General features: G+C 39.0%; 1 protein-coding gene across 6 annotated transcripts in view; it reads right to left on the bottom strand.

Moving 5' to 3' along the window:
- Positions 1-25,531, bottom strand: part of Cacnb2 (calcium voltage-gated channel auxiliary subunit beta 2) — a 245,580-nt gene that overhangs the window by 132,117 nt on the left and 87,932 nt on the right. The window contains exon 1 of one of the 6 annotated variants that reach the window (XM_090318981.1): positions 23,028-24,359. The exons of 4 other annotated variants lie outside the window; for them this stretch is intronic. In XM_090318981.1, the coding sequence (XP_090175107.1) occupies positions 23,028-23,075 (48 nt within the window). In that variant the 5' untranslated portion in view covers positions 23,076-24,359. Of the gene's footprint in view, positions 1-23,027; positions 24,360-25,531 lie in introns of those variants that run through there. One more of the 6 variants, XM_090318983.1, reaches the window with a different exon arrangement.

The raw sequence follows: 25,531 nt of genomic DNA, 5'->3' as shown, positions 1-25,531 counted from the left end.
AACTTTTGTGCGTTATGTTTCACAGTCATGCTAGCTTGTGAGCCAATTTACAGTGCTATCTCTTATATAACAGCAGGTACACACTCAGTTTGCAAAGAGCACCTCTATCAAGAAATGGAAAGCAACTCCAAAGTTCTGTTCTCTTTGCTCTGTGAGCTTAAGTAGTCACCATGTTCTGAACAATTTCTCTTCATCTTTTAAAAATACATTGATTCATTTCTTACGGTACACAATGCAGAGAGCAAAAACTGTGGATCAAACGCACTGTGCCAAAAATCATATAAAATTTCATAGATTTCAAATGCAACCAAGTTCAATACAATTGGTTTCAGTTTGTGAGAATGCAAAGAACAGCATGAGACTTTGTACCAGGTCAGGAACTTAAGGGAGTTTTTTTATTTCCAAGGTTAAGAGACTTTTCAACAAAGTAGGTCAGTCTAGAATAAAAGGTCTATATCTTTAATGGTGTATTTGTCCTTAATAAACATCTACAAAGTCATATTTCAGAAAACAGAATTCTGATGAGGAATATTGGTGTAGACAGAAGGTAGAAAGATGATGAGTTTGAGACTAGCCTATACTACACAGTAAGATCCTATCTTATTAAATAAAAAACAAAAGAGGATTTGGGATAATCATGTGTGGACACTTTACTGTAATAAATTATATAATAAAATAATATTATAAAGATATAACAAAAATATAAATTGTTATTGGAAAAGCTGTACTCTCTAAATCTCAGTCCTTGTTTCCAAGTCATCCTTTTGAAACCTTAATTTAAAATGTCTCCTAATCTCTACTAGACCCAAAACTGACTAGAGAATAAATTAAAATGAGAAGAAATTTCCCAAGTCTCTAAGAGCCAGAGACAATTGACTATGTCCAGATGCTCAGCCACAGGTAAGACCTTGCTCCTCCTCTCCCTCCTTCAAGCCATCAGTGTCGTCTTATATGGAAACTGCCCATATGTACTTCCTGTGGCAGCACAACCAGGAAGCATCCTAACATGAATATCTGATGGTAGAATAGAAGGATTTATATTTGTCTGGGAATCCAGAGAAATAACTGGGGAGTTACTTAGGACATGCAAGTACAGATACTCTGCCTTATTTGGTTTCTGCATCTATAGATTCAAAACCAGGATCAAACATATCTGAAAAATAAAACATATCTGTCCTGAACATGTATAGACCTTTTGTCTTGATTTCCTAAACAATTCAGCATAATAACTATTGACACAGTAGTTACACCATAGGTATGACACATAATCTAGAGATGGTTTTCAGTATTTGGGAAGACATGTCGGTGATAGGAAGATAAGTCATTTTATGCCTAGAAACAGTTTCTTGGAAATGCATGAAGACAATACACACAAGAAAATAAGAAATTCAGTGAATGTCACTACAGTTCAACTATATTGGCCTTGAATTACTCATACACGCCAGGCCTGCTCCTGACTTAGAACCTTTACAACTAAACATCTTTTCTTGGAAAGTTTTATTCTTATTTCTTCTGGCAGTACTGGGGGATTTGAATTCAGAGCTTCCCTCTTATTAGACTAATAGTTCATCCCTTGAGCTGAATCGCCAGTTCTGACTTTTTAGGTGGTTAATTGGAGACAAAGAGTGTCTCCAAGTTATTTTCTCAGGCTAGACTGGCAACAAATATCTTCAGATCTCAGCCTCTTATGTAGGTAGGATTATTGGCATAAGCTGTAAAGAGGTATGAATCCCAGCATCCAGCAAATACATTATTCTTAACAGTTTCTCATGGCTAATTCTGTTACTTTCTTCCAAGTCTCTACTCATATAAGTTTAGCCTAATAATCGGCAACACATTCCATCTTTTGTGGTATTTCCAAACTCGTTTCCTGCTTCATTTTTTATTTTGTGTGTGTGTGTGTGTGTGTGTGTGTACGTACCCACACACATACACAGTCCTAGGGCTTGAACTCAGGGCGTGGGCCCTGTCCTTCAGTTTTTTTGCTCAAGATTAGCCCTCTACCACTTGAACTTCCACTTCCAGATTTTTGTTTTTTGGTTTGGGTGGTTAATTGGAGATAAGGGTCTCACAGACTTTCATGCTCAGACTGGCTTTGAACTTCAATCCTCAGATCTCAGCCTACCTACTAAGTAGCTAGGATTATAGGCATGAGCCACCAGTGCCTGGAGTATTTTACTTTTGAACTCACATATCACATACTTATGTATTTACTTTTTGTTTGTCTCCCTGGTTTGCCAGAATGTAATCTCCGTGAGTCAGGGCTTTGTTTACTTTTAGGCTTTGGTACTACTGAAGATTAGCCCTACTACTTGAGCCACACTTTCTGTCCCTTTTGCTTTAGCTACTGTTTTGGGTTTATTTTTTTTCCATATAAATTCTCCCTGTTCCCCTGGTTTGGCTTAGACCGTGATACTCTGTGACCCTAGTAGCTGGGATGGCAAGTGTGATCCAGTGTCATGAGCTTAGGTCAGAGGTATTTTATGTTTTTAAAGAATACAACTCACTGGCATATCCTCAGAGCCTACTATATCAACACACAGGCGCCACCTTATGCCACAATGACCTACTATTCCTCACCTACTCTCAGAATCCGTAGTAACTATATCCACCTCTTTTCCATTTTGCTCACACAGACAGTGCCAGGCACCAAGTTACCAGCTGCCCACACTGCCATACAGGGTATGCTCAGCAGGGGGTGGCTTGTAGAACTCAGCAAGATGTGCTCCTGCTTATCTCAAGAGGCCAAGTCTGCCCGAAAAGGCAGGGATCCAAAGAACACAACTGTATTCTGAGGTGAAGGATACGGGCTAGATACATCATTCTCCTCTGAGATTCAACTTCTGTGGGCAAATGTCAATGATGTTATCTAGAAACTGGCCAATGAGAATGCAGGACTGCCACATGCTTTTTCAGAAAGATTCAGAGAAAGGCCATTCAATACTTCAGAAATAACCATGGCAACCAACAAATATCAAAGTGATGGCCACTGATTCCAAGTAGCTCTCTGCACTAAATATTCAAAGCCAAGAAGTTCTGATTCCTGGTACAATCAGCACCCATCAACCCAATTACTACCATCCATGTGATACTATGGTGACTAAACTATACTATACTCTTGGTGAAACCCGACCCAGCACCATCTTTCATAGAATAAGGTATACTTTTTTTTATTACTGAAGTAAAAGGAAGTGTTTGGATACTACTAAAAAAAGTACTTCAATTATTAATTCAAAACTTAACTTTTCAGACAATCTTCGCATAATGGAGTCTGAAGAAAACCAAACTGGATGGTAGCCTGAGCTCTCTGAAATGCTCTGTGAGGTGGTTGTTGCTTTGAAGGCTTGATTGTTTGGAGGGAGGATTAATGAGATGCAGGAAGGGACAGCTGTTTGAAGCTTCTCTAGTAGTGTTTATTTGCCAGGAGGAAGTGGTGGCCCTTATTTTGGGCATCAGAATTAGCTCTTGAAGTCATCTCTGCAGGCCTGCAAATAGATGTCATGACTGAGCCCAAGGTCTCTGATTTATATCCTTTGGCTATAACGCAAGGGAGGGGTTGCAATAGCAAGCATATCAAGAAGAAAAATCAATTTTAATAATGCATTACTTCAAACATGTTGTGTGTTCATGTCCTTTAGAGAATTGTGCATTAGATGACAGCTCCCTTTCATGTGAGTTCTATAACAATTATGTCACCGAAAGGAAACCACAATCATTATTTTCATGTCTTAAGAATAAGCTAATTGGTGAATTCCAAATTAAAGCAGTAAAAATGATGCTTTGGGCAGAAAGAGTTATTTTTAATTCCTGAGTTACCTTAAGAGAATCATAATCACAGATTAGGGTTAAGACACAATGGTAGATCACTTGCCCAGCTGTGTATAAGGTCCCATGCTCCATTTTCAGAAGTGGGAGAGGGAGGGAGGGAGAAGAGGCAGGGGAGGGAGAAGAAGAAGGGGAGGGAGAAGAGGAAGCGGAGGAAGAGAAAGAAGGAATCAGCATCTGGTAATAATCTAACAATAAATTATGAGATCTTTTAGTTTTACATTGCTGGTACCAGTTAAAAGTTTGATCTCAGAAGCACAAGTTGATGTAAAGAAGGAATCTATTTGTCTACTAATCTAAATGTGTCAAGCTCACAGAAAAAAGTAAATCAGTATTTTAAGTTTACAGATGGTAATAATTATTTTGAGCTTAGTCTAATATGGTTCATCTTTGATAAGAAATAACCTCAAAATAAGATTTAAGATTCAAATATGATTAGGACTAATATGCTATCATAATTCCCAAACATTTCACTTTGCAAACATACTAGTGACTGATGGAAATTCTTTAAGGTCTAAAAATCCACAAAGTATGGATTGTTATCTTGTTTCTAAGCAGCTAAAAACTAGTAACATATTGACAGTACCTCCCAGGAATGAAAACCCCACACATCTTACCCTTAAAATTTGACTCACCACTGTGGATACTATTAAGAGCTTCTCAATTTTCAGAAACTAGAATTTCCACTTGAAACTGACTCTAATAGTTCTTGAAATCAAATACATTTTAGACTGATAGCCTTAACTTCATAAGAATACAGTTTGAATTCTTTATGTGTATTGCAAAGGTGAAGCAGGTAGAAAATGGCAAAACCAACCTTGAGTATGCACCTCTTAAAGTTCATCTTTCAGCAAGTACAACATCACAATTTTGGCAAATAATGTCTAACACTATGTATTTTTCCAGCTTCTCTAAAACAAACTCTTTGTGAAGGTCTTCCACTGAGCTCCTGCTACCACAAAAATACAAAATGCCCTCAAATTCTCAAGGTACGTTATTTACAAGAGGTAGGCAATCATCTACTTACCCAGGAGACATTTTTACCCTTAGGTGATTTGGGCATGGCCTCATACAGCACTGAGATAGTCAGTAACAGTTTTACCAACATGGAAAAATCCAATGGAGTATATTCCAAATGTCTTTGTTACCCAAATGCAAAAAGTTCCCTCATCTGCCACGTATAGACATCATAAGTAACAATGAAACACATCTCCAGACAAGCCATCTTCCTTTCCAGCATGCTGCAGGTGACAATACACATAACAGTCGCTCATCAATTACAATCACGTTGTATGTAGAGGCATGTGTATCTTCTCTAGGTCCACAAAAATCCTCAGCCAACAATTCCCTTAGGAAACAGAAACCCAAAACCACATGAAAAGGTTCAAAAATTATACAGGTGTTTTCGTCCCTCGGTTCTTCAACAGCAAAGCCCAGTTACTCTCCAAGCTTTACTAAAAAATAAAAAACAAAAACCTTGTGAGCTCTAGTTTTTAACTAGTAAGAAAAAAAAAGAACCATGTAAAGAGCTTTAGGAGACTTTGTAGGTTAGCTGTTGCTGGCATCCATTTTAGGAGGCACAGGACTCCAGGGCTGCCCAGAGGATAAAAAGAACTCAGAGCTCAGTTTCAATAAATAATACATCGTCTCAGGTACAATGTGTACCTGGAAGTACCTTCTGCGCAGCCTCACAATATAGGAATTACTCTCGCGCACTCTCTCTCTCTCTCTACTCAGGACTCAAGGTGCACCTGTTGTTAATTAATCCACTCTGCAAAAAGCTGGCATCCTAACAATTGGTTCTATTTGTTTATAAGGTAAGAAAAATAGAATTCCCCCAAGGGAACAAATTAGAAGCCTCGGGAGGAAGAAAAAGGCTCAATCCACTGTGGCTCTCTGCTCTTTGTCTCTGTGTCCTCCTGTCCCCTACATCTCTCCCCTCACCCCTCCCTGTCAATCTAGATTAACCAAGAAGATCTGGGCTAAATTTTGCTACTCTCAGTAGTGATTAGTGTGAGCTAATCCGATTATACAAGCAAACCTCTGCCTTCTCCCTTAGCAAGCAACACCAGGCAACTCCAAAGCCAGTTGTCCTCCTCTGTACTGGACGATGATTTCTGGAAGGTTCTGCCAGAGGGAACAGACTCACAAGTGAAGACTGGTCACCTGCTGCTGTTCTGTCACCAACAAGTAAGCAGAGCCATGGATGTCACTTCTCACTTGGTTATTCTTCCAAATTCTAATCTTTTCAGATTGCAAGTGAACTTACTAGAAAAACTAGATTACTCATTACCAATTGATTAACACTTCTTTTCCTAGCAGGGTGGGGTAGCTAGACAGTTTCACCAAGAGATGGAGCTGATAGGAATCAGCAAAAGGACCTGGGAACTTTGCTTGAGCAGCTATTATTTGCCAGTCACTATGCAGAGAATTTATACATGTTCAGTCTCAAGCTATGCTGGAACTAAGTCATTAATGCTAACCTGTTAAAGAGGAGGGCATTAAGATTTAAAGATAATATATACATGAGACAGATCAAGTGGGTCAAAGCAATGCTTTCTGGACTTCTCTCTGAAATCAAATGGCATCTGTATTTCTTTTGGTCTGTTTCTATCTCTTCTAAAGGCAGTGTACATGTGTGGAGGGCTGTGGGTAAGACTCAGGGAGGGCAGCTCCTCTCTGCAATCTAGTAACACTTGATTCTTAGTCCTTTTCAATCTATTCTAAAGACATTTTGTGTGTGGGGTGTGTGTGTGTGTGCTTGTGTGTGTATGGTATGTGGTGTGTGCAGTGTAGTGTGGTATACTTGTGTGTGTGTGTGTGTGTGTGTGAGTGTGAGTGTGTGGTGTGGATGTGTGTATTTAAAGTGTCTTAAGAATCCCTTGGAATTACACCTCTTATTTAAAAAACAGTAAATGTTACAGAGCCCCTTTTAAGAAATATTTTAGAATATAAATTTGTGCTCAGTGTAAAATGAGGGGAAGTGAGGCTGCAGAATTCAGTCCATACACAGCAGTGCCATCAAGCTGGGCTTCCATCTCTTCGAATTTCATGTAGCCAGCTAACAGAGCCAAGGGCCAACGGCATGCTGGAAGAGTGCTGTGTGGAGCAGTGAAACAGCAGCCCATTCAGGATGCAGGTTTTGAATGGCTTCAGATGACTTTGTTTCTATATGAATTTGGTCTTTTCTAGTTAGGGAAATCAGAATTTAATGAAGTAAAAACCTGACATTACAATTAAATTTGTAGACACAGACTTTTTTTTAAAAAGTTCAAAAGCAGAAAGAAAAATTAGAATAGATACAAAGGTGGAGAAGAATTTTTTTGGGGGGGGTTGGCAGTGGGGGTTGAGTTCTTTAGCTCAAGGCTAGCACCCTCCTACTTGAGCCACAGTGCCACTTGTGGTTTTCTGGTGATTAATTGGAGATAAGAGTCTCATGGAATTTTTAGTGACTGGGATGGATTTGAACCATGATCCTCAGATCTCAGCCTCCTGAGTAGTATTACAGGCATGAGCCACTGTGCCCAGTGAGAAGAACTTTATGAAATGTTAGTTTGGCTTAATTGTGATGTGCTGTGTTTCATTGTATGTGTGTTTGTGTGTGCCATGTGTGTGTGTCAATGTGTATATGCGTCCATCAGGGTGTGTCTATGCCTGTCTGTGTGTCTGTATGTAAGTATGGGTTGATGTGCCTCTATGCAGGTGTCTATGCGTGCATCTCTGTGTATATGTGTGTATGAGTAAGTGTGTGTACGAGTCAACATGTGTATATGTATATTTGTATGTACACTTACCAGCCTCTTTTTCCCCCTCTAAGATCCTAAGGACTCAGCACAAGCTTAGTGTTCTAAAAGAACCTTCTCCAAATATGTAATTAAAAACTACAGCTAAAGTGTTGTGCCTTTGAATCACATGCTACAGGATGAGCTGTGCCCTTCTTCCAGCCAATAAAAGACAGATTGAGTTCCTATAGGATTAGTGTCCTTTTAAAAGAGGAAATTTGAACTCAGACACTCACAGGTGCCCATGCACCCATTTTCATTTACATAACAAAAGCACTTTATAAGGACTCATAAACTACATAAGGATTACACATAGGCATGTGTAATTTCCAGGATTGTTGGCAGAACATAGCAAACACTCATGGTTCATTATATTGATTCCTATCAAGGCAAATGAAGACACCAACTATGGCAAAACACAAAATATTAATCACTGGAAATCACATTTAGATCTAATCAAAACCCAAACTGTTCATGGACATATTTTTGAATGTAGCCAAATTAGCAATGTATAAGCTTGATTTGTCTGAAGTTTTGAGAATATAATGGGACAACTCAACTCAATAGAAGAGACTTCAGCAAGCACACAGGTTATAAAACCTAGCTCCAATGATTTGAAACAGCTGTCAGAATTTGTTCTGTTTGGGAGGAAATGATTTTATTCATCTTGAGCCTGAGCTCATGATACCAATGACCTTGAATAGTCCTTTATTACTTTAGGCCAATCAGAACACTTCTAATAGCTCACCTCAAATTCTGTCCCAAGGCAATGATACTTCTTGGGAGAAATTTTATGGTTTATCAACAAAATGCTGACCCTGGTTGGATTATGAACTCTTCAAGAGCAAGAAGCATAGCCATCATTTTTGTATATACTATTATAACATCTTCTATACAGAGTCTGCTGGCTGAAATGCTAACAAATGGCTGCCAGGGGAACTTCAAAGACATCCCAGTGCTATAGCCATACAATCCAGGGAGACCAAGGACATGAGAAATGTCCCTGAACAATGGCTTCTGAATCAAGGGTCTAACCGCATCCTGTCCTCTTGGTGGGACTCAACAACAATGACTTGTCATTCAGTCAGAAAGCCATTTTCTGGCTCTTTGGAAAGTGAGGACAGTGAATGTTGGGGGCAGGTGGGGAGAAGAGGAAATGAGAAGGTCAGAGAGGGAGGGGCTTTCTGAACACCTTCCAATGAAGAACAGAACCATTTGTGTTTTGTTTTTACCAGTTTTGGGACAGCTTTCAAAAAGACAGTCACATCCTTTTAGATTTGATTAATTTGGCCAACCAACTAAATAAAAAATGTCCTTGATAAGAAGGTGAGGAGGGAAAATGGCTCATGATGAGGAGTCATTAGAATTGCAATATCTTTCATTTTAAATACAACCTACTTGGGTTTAAAACAAAAGCCAATGCAAAAGTGATATTCTATAAGACCATATGTTGGATATGGGGGGGGAGTAAAGTAGGAGAAAAACAAGTGAGGGGTTAACAATGTTTGATAAGACATGTACAAGAAATGTACATATGTAGCTGTAACCCCTCTGTACATCATCTTGACAATAAAATTACTTCTTTTAAATGAAAGAAAATCAATGACACCCCCCCACACACAAAAAAAAAAACCCAACGACAACAACAACTCTATTTTCAGGCAACAAGTAATTCAAAATGTGTTGTAAAACAAATCTGGAGTCACTTGAAAATAAAATGTTAAGTCTATCTAAATCATGCTTTAAGAATAAAATGAATATTACCACACATACAGTTCATTTTCTTGTACTTCTCTCAATGGTTCCTATCAATGGGAACTTTTATTTTTTATTGCGTTTTATTGTCAGGGTGATAGAGGGCTTATAGTTACATTCATCAGGTGATGGGTACATTGCTTCTTGAACATTGCTACCCCTTCCCATAATCAATGGGAACTTTTCTTGTGCAGTAATACCTCACTTTGAGACTAAAACCTGGTTCTGTGGCTTGAGCTGGGGGCCTGGGTGCTGTCCCTTAACTTTCTTGCTATCACTTGACCCACGGCTCCTTTTCCAGCTTTTTTTTTAAGAATTTATTAACATTGACTTTTACATCATATTTTAAATGACAAGTTTAACAAGTCTTTTGCAGCTTTTTGATGGTTAACTGGAGGTAAGAGTCTCACGCACTGTCCTTCCCGGGTGGGCCTCAAACCATGATCCTCAAAACAGTGATCTCCTGAGTAGCTAGGATTACAGGTGTGAGCCACTGATGGTCCAGCCATATTGATATATTTCAAGAGTACTATTTTTGGATCCAGGTAATCAAAGATGGACTGTATTTGTAAATTGTTATGTTGTATTGAAACCCCTTTGAACTTTCTAAAAATAAGTTTAAAAATAAAATTTACAAATAATTAAATTGGATGGAGAAAACATGACTCTGAATCACAAGCAGAAAGAGGAAAAATCCATCAAGGACAGTCTAAGGGGAAGGAGGGGGGGGGTTGCACTTGGAGGTTCATCCCCAAACTTCTAGCACTAATGAATCCCCAGAACAAGATTTCTATTCTTTTTAAAATGGTAATGATCACATATAATGATAGTTTAGAAATGAAAATTCTGAGATTGGTTGTTTTGTAGAGACAGGCCAAGAACCTTTAATGTAAACTTTAAAAATTGTAAGACAGAAAAAAAAATTGTAAGACTGTAAATCAAGTGGATTCTAGTATATATGAAAAAATATGGATTTCCCTTTCAAAACTATCAGTGACTCAGGTTAGGGTTATAATATAATAGCTCAGTGGTAAAGTGCTTGCCTAACATGCAGAAGACCCTGGGCTCAATTTCCTGCAGTGCAAAAAAAAATGTAAATGAAAGAATATAGTTATACTTCATCTTCAAAACATAAAAATTCACAGACAACACTTGCTTAGAGCCCATAAATAGCAAAGTCACAGAAAATCATTAAATGCAGGTTCTATTTGTCTGGAGACAGAATCTGTTTCAGGAATCTTTTTACATGTTACTAATCACTTTTTAAAAGGAATTTTCAATGTTTTTTTTTTTTGCAGAAAAGAACTATAAGAGGTAGCGATGGAGTTTGAAAATTTGTAAACTATCTCCCTTATCTTTTTCAACTGCATCTGATACTGAAATTTATTTTTATCCAACTAAGTACACAGGCCAACTGATTTGAGCCAGATGAACCCTGATATATGGAAAATTGCCCATACACAGTAGAGAGGGTTCCACTCACACATTTCTACACACATGACATCCTATTTGTTTCCAAAGCATCCGTAATTATTTAACTGTTGGAGATTAGTAGGACTCCACAAAGAATGGGACATATATTTCAGACATCCCAACTGTAGCTTTCATTTAAGATCACAGAGCTACGCCAGGTGTGGTAGCTCACGCCTGCAATCTTAGCTACTCAAGAGGCTGAGATCTGAGGATTGCGGTCCAAAGCTAGCCTGGACACTAAAGAACATGAGACTCTTATAGTCAATTAACCACTAGAAAAAAGGGAGTGGGGCTGTGGTTCAGGAATAGGGCAGCAGCCTTGAGCTGAAGAGCTCAGGGACAGCGCCCAGGCCCAGAGTTCAAGCCCTATGGCCCATTAGAAAAAAAAAAGAGAGATCCCAGAGCTACGTGTGCTGAAACGCATAGTTCCAACAAGATGGTGTGAATTGTATCTTGCAGCAAAGATTGTCCCTTGAAAAGTATTCAGTATTGCTAGCTTAGTTCCTTTTTTACTATGTTCAAAGTGTTTTCTTATTCAATTCTGTAATCTCCTGCTATTCAATAGTATAATTCAACAAACTGTGAATATCTCTGGGATACTGCCATTACTACCTCCTTAAATCAACTCAAATACTTCAAATATGTAGGCCGGGAGTTTGGCCTAGTGGTTATAGTGCTTGCCTAGCATGCACGAAGACCCGGGTTTGATTCCTTGGTACCACATATATAGAAAAAGCCAGAAGTGGTGCTGAGGCTCAAGTGGTAGAGCTCTAGCCTTGAGAAAGTCCAAGGACAGTGCTCAGGCCCTGAGCTCAAAAAAAAAATACTTCAAATATGTATTAAGTTCTTACTCTCTATAAATTTTAACCAAGTGCAAATCCTTTTTGGGAGGGTTAATTTTGGATTTTTCCTCATAAGTATATTGTTATTAGCTACTTTTTCCATAATTTCTATTTATATAATTGAAGAGCTTAAGTAAGTATATACTTTACTTTCTAAGTAAAGTTTTTTTTTATTGAAAAACCGTGTCCTGATCTATGTATGTGTGATGAATAATCCTAGCTACTCAGAAGGCTGAGATCTGAGCATCAATGTTCAAAGCCAGCCCGGGCACAAAACAACCTGAGACTCTTATCTTCAATTAAGCTCTAGAAAACGGGAAGTGGGGCTTGGCCCAAAGGTAGGGCGGTAGGCTTGAGCTGAAGAGCTTAGGGACAGTAGCCAGGCCAAGTTCAAGCCCCATGACCACCCCCCCAAAAAAAAAAGAATATCTGTGTTTTATGGCTACCTAGAATTCATTTTCATTTTTTTCTAGAAAGTACACTTCAAATTTTCTTTAGGATCTTCTCTTCCTTCTTTGGTGGGTAAGAGTGTCAGTCAACTAGCCTTACTCGATTTGGCCTACGGAGGAGATCAAGCTGAGTCACTCTGATCCTCTCTCTCAGAAATCTGAACCTTTAGGAACTTGATAAATATTCACCTAAGGCAAAGCGACTTCCTCAGAGGAAGGACTCCACAACCCAGCCAGAATCCCGCAAGTCCAGAGCCACTCCATCCCAACTCCACACTACCTTCTACTTGCTCAGCTCAACTATTGACCAGGGGACTGAAAACAATAAAGGCCATCACAAATCAAAGATTATGAAAAATAAAAAGATCAAGAACCACCCAGAGGGGCAGGTCTTGTGAGATTAGAATAGTTCACAGAGATCTGCATTTCATTCACAAACACCCACGGGAACCCTAATGCTAGAGACTGGAGGAATACCCTGAGAAACATGGTTATAAACCACCAATGAATTTCATGTTTTATTTTTAAAAAGGTAAATGTCATCGTGTACCATCCAAACTAAGTTATTTATCCCCTATAAAGCTCTAAACAATGATGAGTAGTACACAGGCATTGAAGCTTGGGAAAGACACAAGCAGAAAGTCTTTGTTCAAAGGTGGGTATTGAACCCACGGCCTGATTCATGTTTAAGCAAGTGCTCTAACCACTCAGTCACAATCCAACTTCTAGGTAGATCCTTTTTAAACCCCTGCATCCTGCTCTCTCTCTTTTCAGTGGAAATCTTAAAGATTGTTAAAAAAAAACCTCTGATCTTACTGTAAAGTACTTGTATTAAAAAAGACTGCTATCTGATCTATTCTTTTGTATAATGATCTGTCTGTTTCATTGTCTTTCTGTTTCTCTGAGACTAAGTGAGAGGACCACAGAGAAGTTTCATACATTAAATGACAACCTTATCAACCCTCCCCTCCAACAACAAAGAAAGAAAAAAATCTGGTACAAGTCAGAAACTGCAAGTTCAGAGCTTTTGTGATGGCTTTCATTCCTTCCCACCCACCACAGGGTTTATCCCGCGTTTATCCCGATTCTGTTGTTTGGAGATCTAAATAGATTATATACATTATTTATTCCTCGTGTAGGGGGAATGAGAATGGCAGTTATGCACACAACAAAAGGACACACAAAAAAGGAGGCCGCTTGTGATGATTCCAGCGGGAAGAGAAATAGCAAAGGAGAGCACACATACACACACAGGAGGGAGATCTCAATGGGAAGCAGGTCTATTCAGTGGAAAGGCCATCCTGACATTGAAGACACCAACACAAAGGACTATACTGTACCTGAGCTTGAGCTGGAGAGGGGGTGAGGATAATTGACAAATCTCCTAAAATTAAAGCTAGGCTTATTCATGGAATGAAAGGTGGAGCACTAAACAGGAGGAGGAGGATCAAGAGGACAGAACTCAGACTTGCAGTGGTATCTGAGGAGATCTTCACTGGTATGGGCCTTTAGTAAAGAAAAGACTCCACAGCTCATCACAAACTAATGGAAATATTTCTCATGATCAAGTACATTCACCTGCTCTTTGTTTACTTAGGAAATGCACGAAGAACAAAGGTATGCCAGAGTGCCAATAAACTTAATAGGATTTGATCACCTTCCAGGGAACAGGATCTGAGCAAATGCACACCAAAGGATTTGTCCTGACACATGCATCACTTCTGCATACAGTATCTCATAAGGGACAAAAGTTAAAAATGGTCAGACTTGGACCTTCGTTATTTCCAAAGAACTTTGAGTGTACATGTTGATTTCTCAATCAACAGATCTCCCATTCAACGGGTTATTTCACTCATTTCAAATGCTATTTCTGTACAAATATAAATAAATGCACATTTTATACACAAATGAAACTATTTTAGTTTGCTATAAAATGTAGGTAACTTCCATAGTTAAATATTAAAATCATAGATATGTTGCTATTTAATACATTTCTGTATACTTTTCTATTTCTATGCTTCAGAATATTTACATATAGGTATAAAGACACCTGAAAATTACCAATTAATAATCCTTTAGAGAAAGGGGAAAGAGTTGATTTTAAGGTATTTTTAACATGAAATATTGCAAACACCAACAGTAGCTATCATAAAATGCTGAATGGCATAGACATTCATGGATTCTATATCTGTGAGCTGTGCATATGTCAGCAGAGCCTTCTTTTTCCCCCCCATACATTTTTATTGTAATTAATAGAAGGGTTACATTATATTCTCCAGATAGAAGGTGCATTACTTCACCAACATTGATACCCTTTCTCATGTCTTGGTCCCCATTTCCTTACCCCAACCCCCGCCGTTCATCTTGTTTCCCCCCTCTTCCCTATCCTATTTCAAATAACCAAATAAGCATATCTAAAATATATCAGATAACAAGGTGAAATACTGTAAGAATATGAGATAACCAAGGGACAGCAAAAGAGATGAGAGATAACATAGTACATTAAGGACAACAATCACTCATTATATGGCTTTTGTTTCTATATCCTGGAGGTCCTTTCATTTAGCATCATACTATATGGCCTTATGCATCTAGGTTTTGTTCTATTGTAAATCTCTGCTAGGAGAGCCCAAGGTTTCTACTGATTATGAAAAATGAGAGAAGCCAATGAGCCTACGTTTCTTTGAGTCTGGCTTACTTCACTTAATATAATTTTTTCTAAGTCTTTCCATTTCCTGTCAGCAGAGCCTTCTACAGCATTCTCCATGCACATACCAACGGAGACAAGCACATGTAGAGAAAATGTGATCACACCGTACACTGCGTTGCATCTTAATGTCCATCTAGCCTCCATCCATATCAGTCTATCCCAATGTAGCTTAACTGCCTGCATGCTACTGCCTAATCTAGGGAGATACCATTTATTTCATCCTAATATCAGAGAAATGTTTTGTTAATCATACCTTTGTACAACTACTTAAATGTTTTTTTTTGTTTTTTTTTTTTTTAAAAAGGTTTCAATTCAGTCACGGCAGTTTGATCAGTCTCTGTCCTTCAATCATTCTCCCTCACCTCTTCCAAATCCACCTCAAGATACTTGCTTCTGTTAATACACTGCATACATATATCTATATCTACAGATATAGATATATAAAGACTGTATTCACTCACCATTCCCTCTATTCTCCTGTCCCCCCTCCCTTTCAACTCCTTAGCAAAATCTTTCAGCTTCCTGGTATTCTATTTATTTTTTGGTCTGTGTATGCCAGTGTTGGGCTTGAACTCAGGGCCTGGGCACTGTCCTTATGGTTCAAGAGCCATTTTGTGTGTGTGTGTGTGTGTGTGTGTGTGTGTGTGTGTGTGTGTGTGTGTGTGTGTGTAACTGAAGAGTTGATGGACTTTTCAGTGGCTACTGGCTTCAAACCACAGCCCTCCGAACTTAGCCTCCTGAGAAGCAAGGATTATAATTGTGAGCCACAGGTATCTGGTTGGTACTCATTTTTAAGCCCATCTGAATTTTCCATGGATTCTTGTATTTCTACCACTAGACTAGACTTCTGAATTTTTAACTTTTTGGAAGAGCTCTGGGCAAAGTACAGATGCCCAGCAACTGCTTCATGAAGAGACAGTTTCATGATGACTTGGGTGTTTTCCTGAGTCAGGGAGCTTTACAGACGCAAAAGCAATCCTTCCAGAAGTGATCTTCACGACAGAGCACAAGAGCAAGTGCGGGGATGAGCGGGAATGACACCGATGAAAACATGTCACACTTGAGTACTTATGATGTGCCAGTGGCTCACGTGGTTTAACACACGCATAATTCACAGACATCCTGAGGAAGATTCTAACAGGAACAGAACACAGATGGATAGATAATTTGTCCAAGATTCTTCAGTGTGCAGGCTGACTCCTCTAGCTCATTCACAGGTAAACCTGCTCTGGCCAGGGCAAGGGGAGGCCAACAGGCAACCCCTGAAGAGGATCCAGGGTCCCTGCACAGCCTCCATCCGGCTCATTCCCTCACCACACTCAGAGCTGTTGGCTTCATTTCACCTTCTATCAATGGTTCTCAGTATTTATAGACATATTACATATAACCCATCTCACTCACTATTAGTAAAATGTTGTTGCAGGAGGAAGCTTATAACCAAAGTAAAGTTCAAAGCTCTGAAAAGATAATTAAGTAGTATGTCCCTTTCTCTCCCTCCATCCCACTCTCCCTGTGTATGTGTGTATGTGTCCTGGTTCTTGAACTCAGGTCCCTCAGCTTCACTACTCAATGCCAGTGCTCTACCACTTTGAGCGCTCCATGTCTGGTTTCTCTTGTGTGCTTAATGAAAGGTAGAAGTCTCAAGGACTTTCCTGCTCTGGCTGCCTTTAAAGTTTGATCTTCAGAGCTCAGACTACTGAGCAGCTAGGATTACAGTTGTGAGCCACCAGTGTCTTGTTAATAACATTTTGTTTATTCAATAGTTAAGTACTTCAATATGTCACTGTTATTTCAGAAGCTATGGTCTACTTCTTTGACCCAGCATGTGTCTTCTTAAAGATTTCTCCTGTCCTTGAGAGATGAGTGTGAATTGGAAATAAATAAAATTTAGAGCCTTAATGATGGCATGAAAATTCGAAGGGTCAAAGTAAGGATTTCAAAACAGTCAAGGTCAAATACTATTAAAAACTCACACAGACCCAAATGGGAAAAGTCAGCAGTCTCTCGTATGTGAATTTGACTTTATAATCACAGGTCTTAAAAGTCAAAATGTATCCCAAAGGACATCATAAAATATATCTGGAAAAACTCCATTCATTTAGAATATATTGTGTATACTTTTTGTTATTTTTCTTTGTATTCATGTGCAAAGGATAGTGCATATAAAGAGCAATTCTGATTTTTTGAAAAAGCATAGATTATGAGTGAAAAACTACACTTTGAGAGTGTGTATTGCTTCACAATTATAATAAAAAGAAATCTCCATTAACTGGCACTTCAATACTTCTCAAGCACAATAAGAATTGATGGGGGGGGGGGGGTTGTGGGGCTTGACCTCTGGGCCTGGGCGCTGTCCCTGAGCTGAGTGCTAGCCTTGAGTTAGCACTTTGAGCCACGGTACCACTTCCAGTTAGTTTTCTGGTGGTTACCTGGAGATAAAGAGTTAGTCTCATGGACTTTCCTGCCTGGTTTGCCTTTGAACCGCAATCCTCAAATCTCAGCCTATTAGTCTCTAGCAGCCAATGCCCAGCAGTAAGAAAAAATTTTTACAATTAAAAAGAGCTACAGAATTTTCACATTAACCTGATTATAATCCTATCATTTAAACAGGAATACATTCAAGGCAAGATGATCAAAATTCTCTGCGTGGAAGAAGTAATTTGAGTCTTAGCTATCAATCTGAGGTATCTAGAATCACAGTTCTTCAGCATGTTGAACACAGTTAGCAACCATTTCTCTCCCAGCTATGTTATTATGGTTCTGGGTTTTGAGGTTTTTATGTGGCTGCTGGCTTTTGAAGAAGTAATATTATCAGGTACTATATAAGTACTGACAAACCATTTTAACTTTCAAAATAGATTTCACCATTATCCTGACTGTAGAGAATACTAAGCAGAATCCAAGAAAAATACCAGTAATTAAATGGATTCAAGCCTAGGTTGAGTCTAATTCTACAGTTTTATCATATCTCTTATTATTCTGTATCCCATTTTTTATGGCGCTAATCGCCAGTTGCTTTTCCCCTGGGCAGTTTTTTCTGGAACAAGATTGCCTCAAAAGATGGATAACTTGATAGAAAAACCAGGAAGACCTTGAACAAACACCATATAAAGAAGGATAGCCACACTGTCAGCAAACATACAAACAGGTGTTTTGATTTCATTCGTCATTAGGGAAATACAAAGTGCAACTATTATGAGATATTTGTACTTACTCAAAGTGTAGGGGAGGCACAGCTAGTACGATACTAACCGAGCATTTGGGGAAGCTCTTTACCAATTAATCTACTTAAAATGTACTTAGGTATACTATGTCCAATGACTTCATAATTTCACTTACATCCAACAGAAATGTGTATGTAAGCATTCAATGTCACAACTATTATTAGCAACATTACATTAAACACCAAAGTGAAAAATACCCAAATGCCCATCAAGGTGGGAAGGGATGATTCAATCATGGTTCAGTCATGTACAGAATACTATAAAACCATGGAGGTGGGGGAGCTATAACTATCTCTACATGCAAGATTAATTCATATGGGTTCATCTCATAAAAGGATGAGCAACACATGGTAAGCAAAACAAAAATATGAGTGCAACCTTTTGAAATTCAGAAACAGGAAAATCAAATGCACCATATGAGAAGTCAGACAAATGGGTTTCTGGGGAAGAGGAGGGGGAAAAAGGGTGCTTTCTACTGGGAGGGAGATTAGGCATGCTGATGAAGCATGAGTTCTTGATTTGGGTCCTGGTCCCATAGGAATGTCAATCTAAGGCAGATGCTTCAAGCTCCACACAGACTTTGTACAGTTACTTCCCCAACATGTTGGTCTATTAGGTTCAACATCCCTAATCCTTTAAGCCAAAGCTCAAAAAAAAAGTTTGGAGTTTGGGACAGCTCCATTTTTAATTAATTAATTTTAGAATAAGGCTGCTCAACCTGAGAAGTCTATGCATTTTGTTCCAGATTCCCAAAGACTGAAGAATTGGGGACACTTCTGGTCTTAAGCATTTCAGATAAAGGGTGTTCATCTTATACACATATCTCTGCATCACCATAGGGGATGGAGTCCACAGTTCCTTATGACTGCCAAAATCCCATGATGCTCAAGTCTCGTATATTTAAAAAGTTGGCATAGCATTTGCCTTGAATACATCCTCTCCCACACATCCAGTCATCTCTACATGGTGTAATCCCTAATACAATGTACATGCCATGTAAAGAGCTGTTAAACTAAAGGGCAAGAAGAAATGTCTATGAGTATCCACTACAAATGGCATTTCCCCCCCAAATATTTTCCATTTGCAGTCAGTTGAATCCACAAAAGAGAAGCTCATGGATAAAGAAGACTACCTGTGTCTTACTACAAAGTTCAGGACAAAGACTGTCAAGATCTTACAAGTGTTGTTTGTTTTTTTTTTTTAATTTGGTTGTTTTGTTTTTGCCAGTTGTGGGGCTTGAACTCAGGGCCTAAGCATTGTCCTTTGGCCTTTTCTGTGTATGTGGTATGGAGGAATCCAGCCCAGGCTTCATGCATACTAGGCAAGCACTCAACCATGCCCTTGGCTCCTTATACAAGTGTTTTACAGAATGTACAGAGAACTTGCTGTGTTTACCTATCTTTTAAAGTTGAGAATATTTTTCGAGCTGATAGAGTTTTTTTCATATCATTTAATAAAAGAATAAGACTGCTTAGGTAAACAGAGAAATTACTCATAAGATTCAAAGTGGGGTTCTCAATGATTGCTGGGTATAAACAAAATAACGAAGCCTAGGTCACAAAAATAAATCATGTCAAACACAAACATTTCTATATTGAATCTGATGTAGAAAGGCAGGATCTGCAGCACCTATGCAGAATCAATTTAGCATATGGAAGCATTGTTAAACCAGCCAAGGCAAAGCAGTCAAGAAAAATAACAGTAACTCTAACACCCTCTCTATCACGTTTATAATAGTATATTTTTAAAAGAAACTAACAGATATGAAAGATGCCTCTCAGTGGATGAATGAATCAGGAAAATCTATTCAGCCATCAGTAAGAATGATATTGCATCATTCATAACAAAATGAAAAGATGTGGGAAAAAATTACACTAAGCGAAGTAAGGCAGACCCAAAGAAACATAGGTTGCATGGTTTCTCCTCATTTGTAGTAACTAGAATATGTCTATAAATCTACAAGTAAACAGACTTGGATGGTAAAAGAAAAAAATAGTTGAACATTCACACAGAGTGACACAAGAGGATATTCTTAGGAGAGGAGCACAAAGGCACAAGAGCTATGGGCATGTGATCATATAAAGTAGCATTACTGGAAAAAACTCCAGGAAATGGAAACACGAGGATTTTTTTCTTTGTTGCTGTTTTTGTTTTCATTTCCTTTTGTCCTATTTGTTGGTTATCTGTTTGTGCAAGGGAAAGAGGGGGCACAGAAATGGCGGGACAAAGAGTAAACAAATGCAGCAGTGATACTTACTAGATGCTATGTTGGAAATGACCTATACAACTGTAGGGGGGGACAGGAAGGAAAAACTGGGAGAGAGCAAGAGAAATGTACTCAAAAAGAAATGTACTCTTTACCTGACTTTATGAAACTGGCATCCGCCTGTACATCACATTTACAATAACAATAAATTAACAAAAATAAAAGCAAAAGAAAGGTCCAATCCTAGAAAAGCTACTTCACCTGCATATAATGGTTCTGGAACCCCACATATAACTTTCACATTCCTTCAGAAAGACAATACTAGAGTAGGAGGAATCTTGAAGGAGGCTGTCAAAAATCTAGTAGGAGATTGGTACACTCACACACAGTCATATATCACTTAACAATGAGGATGCTGTCTGAAACTTGTACCATTAGGCAATTGCATAGTCATCTGATTATCAGAGAATGTACAAAGACAACTATATGCTGTTGCACAGGGGCCTGTCATTGGCTGGAATGTAGTTATGTAATTCATGGCTGCGTTTATGCTATCTTGCTTGCATATTCTATCATCTATCTACCTATCATTCATCCATCTGCCCATCTGTTCTCTGTGTCTCCATCTACCTATCTATCTATTCCTTCACATATAAATACTGGCATGACCAGAATTATCAATACCTTTGAATTAACAATGGATTTGAGAAAGGACAGCACAACAGTCTGTCGGATGGGACAAGAGCCAACACAACTCAATTATGGGCCTAGGACTGCCCTTTTCTCTGTCGTTGACACGATTAGCCTCCAGCTCTCTCAGCTTTGAAGTAAAATCAGCGCTCATGCACAGCTGTCTCTGTACTCCTTAGTTTTCCTTAGCAAACTGTATGCATATTTAGAGTCGCTGCTTTTCCTCCATGGAAATGAAATGTGTGTCAGATTGCCCATTTCCAGGCCTCTGACTGGCCATGGAGAAGTGAAATTGGCAAGACAGGTTGAAACAGCCACAGGTGGGTAACAACCTTCAAGCCTGCTCTTCAGAGAATGGAAAATGTATCTCCAGTGACAGTCTTTTTTTCTCTGTAAAATGTATTTGTGCCATACATGTTGTGGTTCCTTGCCAAAATACAAAGTAAAAAAAATGTATGAAATGAGCAAATGATCCCTATCCCCATGTGTTTTAGTTAAGAACCCACTCTGGAAATCATATCATTTTTTCTGTTTACATATCTAACCTGAGAGCCAAAACAAGTGGAATATAAATGATCGCCTTGAGACCGTATTTCAGAAATCTCCTATCCCAATCAGCAAACAGAATCAGAGGGTTGTTCTCATTCACAGAACCGCAGGAAGCTGCAGAATTCTGTCTGCACAATTCCGTGGGAATAATGATTTTTAATTTCATGCTACCTTAATTTCTGATTTAATATTGTCTTCCTGTGGATGGTTTTTACACACTGAGAGTTGGTAGCACTTAATTCCCAAATCTGGTTTTACAAAACAGTTTGTTTTGCTCTTACACAAGAGAAAACATCAGTCTTTTCAGACAGTCTCTTTAAAACTCCTGCTGCTCCCTTCATCACCTCAGGTATTTCCCTTGTATCAACTGTTGCATTCAAAAGATAAATAAGGCTGAAGATGTAACAATGACAGAAACCTTTCTGTTAAGGAGGTCTTTAAAGGCTTTTCCTGAGTTAGTAAAACAGGACCTGATCTTTAGAATGTGATGGAAATATATTCATGCTCTTAACCCTAGCTTCAAACTTTTATTATTTACATCCTATGCAATTTTGACCTTGTTTGTCCTGGAAAATAGCTCCTGAATCCCAGCTACTGACCCATTTTCCAAGGTCACAGATTTCTTCACATTATAACCTGAAGAACTGATTTAGTTTGTCAATTTTGCTACTTGTTTCTGCAGCTAGCAATCTCCCATTAGTATTAAAGGATTCAATACTGCAGTCTAGCCAGCCTGCATCAAGCTCCTATTCCCTTTTTACAACATTCCCTGTAACGAAAAGGAGCCGACGGCAAAAGGGGTATGAAAATAAAGCAAAATATTTTCCCAGAGCCAGTCGGCTAGTATACTGCACAGTCTCTTTCAATTAGCCTCCAATCATTTCTAAACAGTGATACCTCTACATTTGTTCAAGGCTGCCTTGGAGAACTGAATACTCAGACAGCCATTTTGCGAATAAAAAAAATCATACGGCAGGGCAAATAGTCACAAGATGATGAAGCTGTTGGAAATGATGGCATTATGGCAAAGCCGTGTCATCCATCCAACAATTAACATCTGCTCGTTTTCTGAAGCTATTCAAGATAGGGTTTAACATCCGCCGCTGGGGCTCTGAATGTGACGAACTCCCTAGTATTTATCTCTAGAGCAAAGCATTTTCTTTTCAATGCCATCATCCACATATGAAAACAGGACTACAGTATTAAGTGAAAGAGAATAGCAACTGGTTTCAGAGGATACAGCTATGGGCCAACTCCAAGCCAGTTATTTGCAACCTGATTACAATAATAGAACATCGAAGCACATAACATCATCTCTAGAAAGGAAGGTGAAAGAAAAAAAAAAATCACAGAAATCTCCTTAACTCTCAGGTGCCTTGAAAAGCTCACGCTACAAATAATCGATTGTCTGCTCGGTTCAGTACAGGGATTAAAGCATCACAAATTGGAAGCCACACATGCCAGACATATACAAAGGACACAGAAAGCTGCTAGGCTCAATTGCATAGCAAAATAAACTTACATAGGACACCCGTGCTTGCCTGCGATGTACCAGCCCGCAGCACTGCATGAAGAGGAGGCAGAATGCAGTTGGCGTGTGGCTTCACCGAGCTGGGCTGTGCCTGGTCTTCTGGTGACAGCTTCTATCCATTTCTTCCCACCTTCCACTGCCAGGTGCAAGGCATGGGTAAATCAACCCTTAGCTTCTGCCTTCTAGATAGTTGCTACAAAAACCATTTTCCATAAGCATGCCAAAACTTTGTCTCTTTTTCCTTCCTCCTGTCCCCCCCACCAGGTAATTTGAGAGCTGATTCTTCGTGGGGTGGGGAGAGTTGCTTATTGGCAAAAATCTACAAAAAGTGGCATTGCTGTTCTTGTAGTAACTCCTGTGAACTCGGGATTATGACTGCCCAGATCAAGGCTTCTGAGCCCCACTTGTGCAGGAGCCATGCTCAATTCAGGAGATTTTCAAACATCAGACAGGCTTGCATTTTTTTTTCCCCCAACCTTGTCGTCTGCAGCTTCTAAAGGAGGCCTACGTCTGCTGCTGTTTATTGACTGCTGAAGAAAGCCGCCACTCCTGCTGGCTGCCTGTTAACTGCCTCCCTTGCCATGCACAGGCGGCCACGGCATCCTTGATTCACTGCTACCTCTGTCACATTTTGGGCAGAGCTGATTTGTTCTTGATCCCTCCTCCCCTTCTGCTGCAAAAAATAACTGAGCCCTACACTTGAATTCACGGTGGATTCCCAGGACTATAGAGCCACTCTCAACACTGTCAGAAGCTTTGTCCTGCAGTATGGATTTCACTGGAATGCTAAGAAGGATTTTGTTGGTTGTGGCTCAGGACCTGACTCACTCCACCACTGCGGCTACACAGTCTTTTTCCTTTCTTTTTTTTTTCCCCTTTACTGGCAGCCAAAAGCTCATTTTCTACATGGAAACACATTAAGTAAGCATAACGCTGGCAAGCAAAATTTGATCAGCGTCAGATCTTATTAATTAATTAGATGACATATCACCTATGATTGAAGACCCAAGCAGCAACACAGGCTACCGTCCCAGTCAGAGCACTTACAAGTCAATATGCTTTGCGAGCTGTTATGTAGATGATTCCCTAAAGACATAGTTTGCAGAGAATAAACTGGTCCTAACATTCATCTTCAAAGCCAAGGTATCGCACTGTTGCACCTAAAAAGATGAATCACTGATGGACTGGGACTTAGCTACTAATGTGTATGATATCAACTGTTCTAATGAGCAATGATTCATACAACCTTTTAAAGGGCTATAGATATTGATCCATACCCCCCCATATGCCCAGCTCCTTCTGCTGCCACAAGAAGGTGCATTAATTATTTCCTGCCATACATTAATATTGATCCACCACCATAATCTGTAGGCCCATAAATTAGTGAGAGTCTGCTAATTCAACATTTCACCAGTATTTTCTTTAGAGCCTAAGGTTTGAAGTAAAAATTCTGCTTTGTTTTTATTACTCATACTCTTGCTACAAGTGCGAGGCACCATTAAAACCTGAAAAAAAAGTCATCTCTTCCTTAATAAAGTTTTCTAGTTTGATTAGTAAAGTGACCAATGCACAAAGTGGTTACTTGTTTTGCATACTGATAATATAGCATTGAGTATAATTAATGTTCATATAATTTACATGATTTGCATAGTCTATAAAAATTCTGTAACCACCCACAATTCTGAAGCTCATAAGACAAGAAAGAGAAAATAAGACTGCCTTCATGATTAAGTCTGGAACCTAAAGTAAAATAAAAATTCTCAATCATAACTCAAATTGACTTTTGGATTATTTCCTGGTTGGTGGTTGTGGGGGGAGAAATTAATACTTTCTGTACAAAATAGACAAGATTTCAAATTGATTTTTTAAAAACTTTTCATGAAAATAATCAAATTCAGAAGAGAAAAAAAAAAAGCTGGGCACTAGTGACCCATATCTATAATCTTAGTTATTCAGGAAGCTGAGATATGAGAAACAAGGTTCAAAGCCAGCCCAAGCAGAAAACTGTGAGAATCTTTCCTCCAATAAACCATCAAAAAGCCAGCTTTTTTTCTGAATTTAATTTGGAATTCACTTAACTTTTTTTTAATGAACAATGATGCTTTTAACACATTTTCCAAGTTCATCAGAGATTCCACCCACCTTGTCATTCAAGAACCCATGAAAGAATGCCAGCTCTTCACTAATGGGATCTGGCAAACAATTATTCACTTCTAATTTGTGTAGCCCTGTGTGGAAGAGCTGGGGATATAAAATAAGTAAAGTCCATATGAGGCTCTCAGCTCTTTAATTTTTATTTATTTATTTATTTTTGGTGCTAGCACTGGAGCTTGAACTCGAAGCCTGGGCACTGTCCCTTAACTGTTTTTGTTCAAGGCACTCTATCACTTGAGCCACAGATCTAGTTCCAGCGCTTAGCTAGTTAGAGATAACATAGCCTTTTGGACTTCCCTGCCTGTATTGGTTTTAAACCCTGATCCTTAGATCTCAGCCTT

This window comes from Megascapheus bottae, chromosome 26 (assembly GCF_031878675.1).
Source record: "Megascapheus bottae isolate mThoBot1 chromosome 26, mThoBot2.hap1, whole genome shotgun sequence".
In the NCBI taxonomy this organism is placed as follows: domain Eukaryota; kingdom Metazoa; phylum Chordata; class Mammalia; order Rodentia; family Geomyidae; genus Megascapheus; species Megascapheus bottae.
This window is presented reverse-complemented; position numbering and strand designations above follow the sequence as displayed.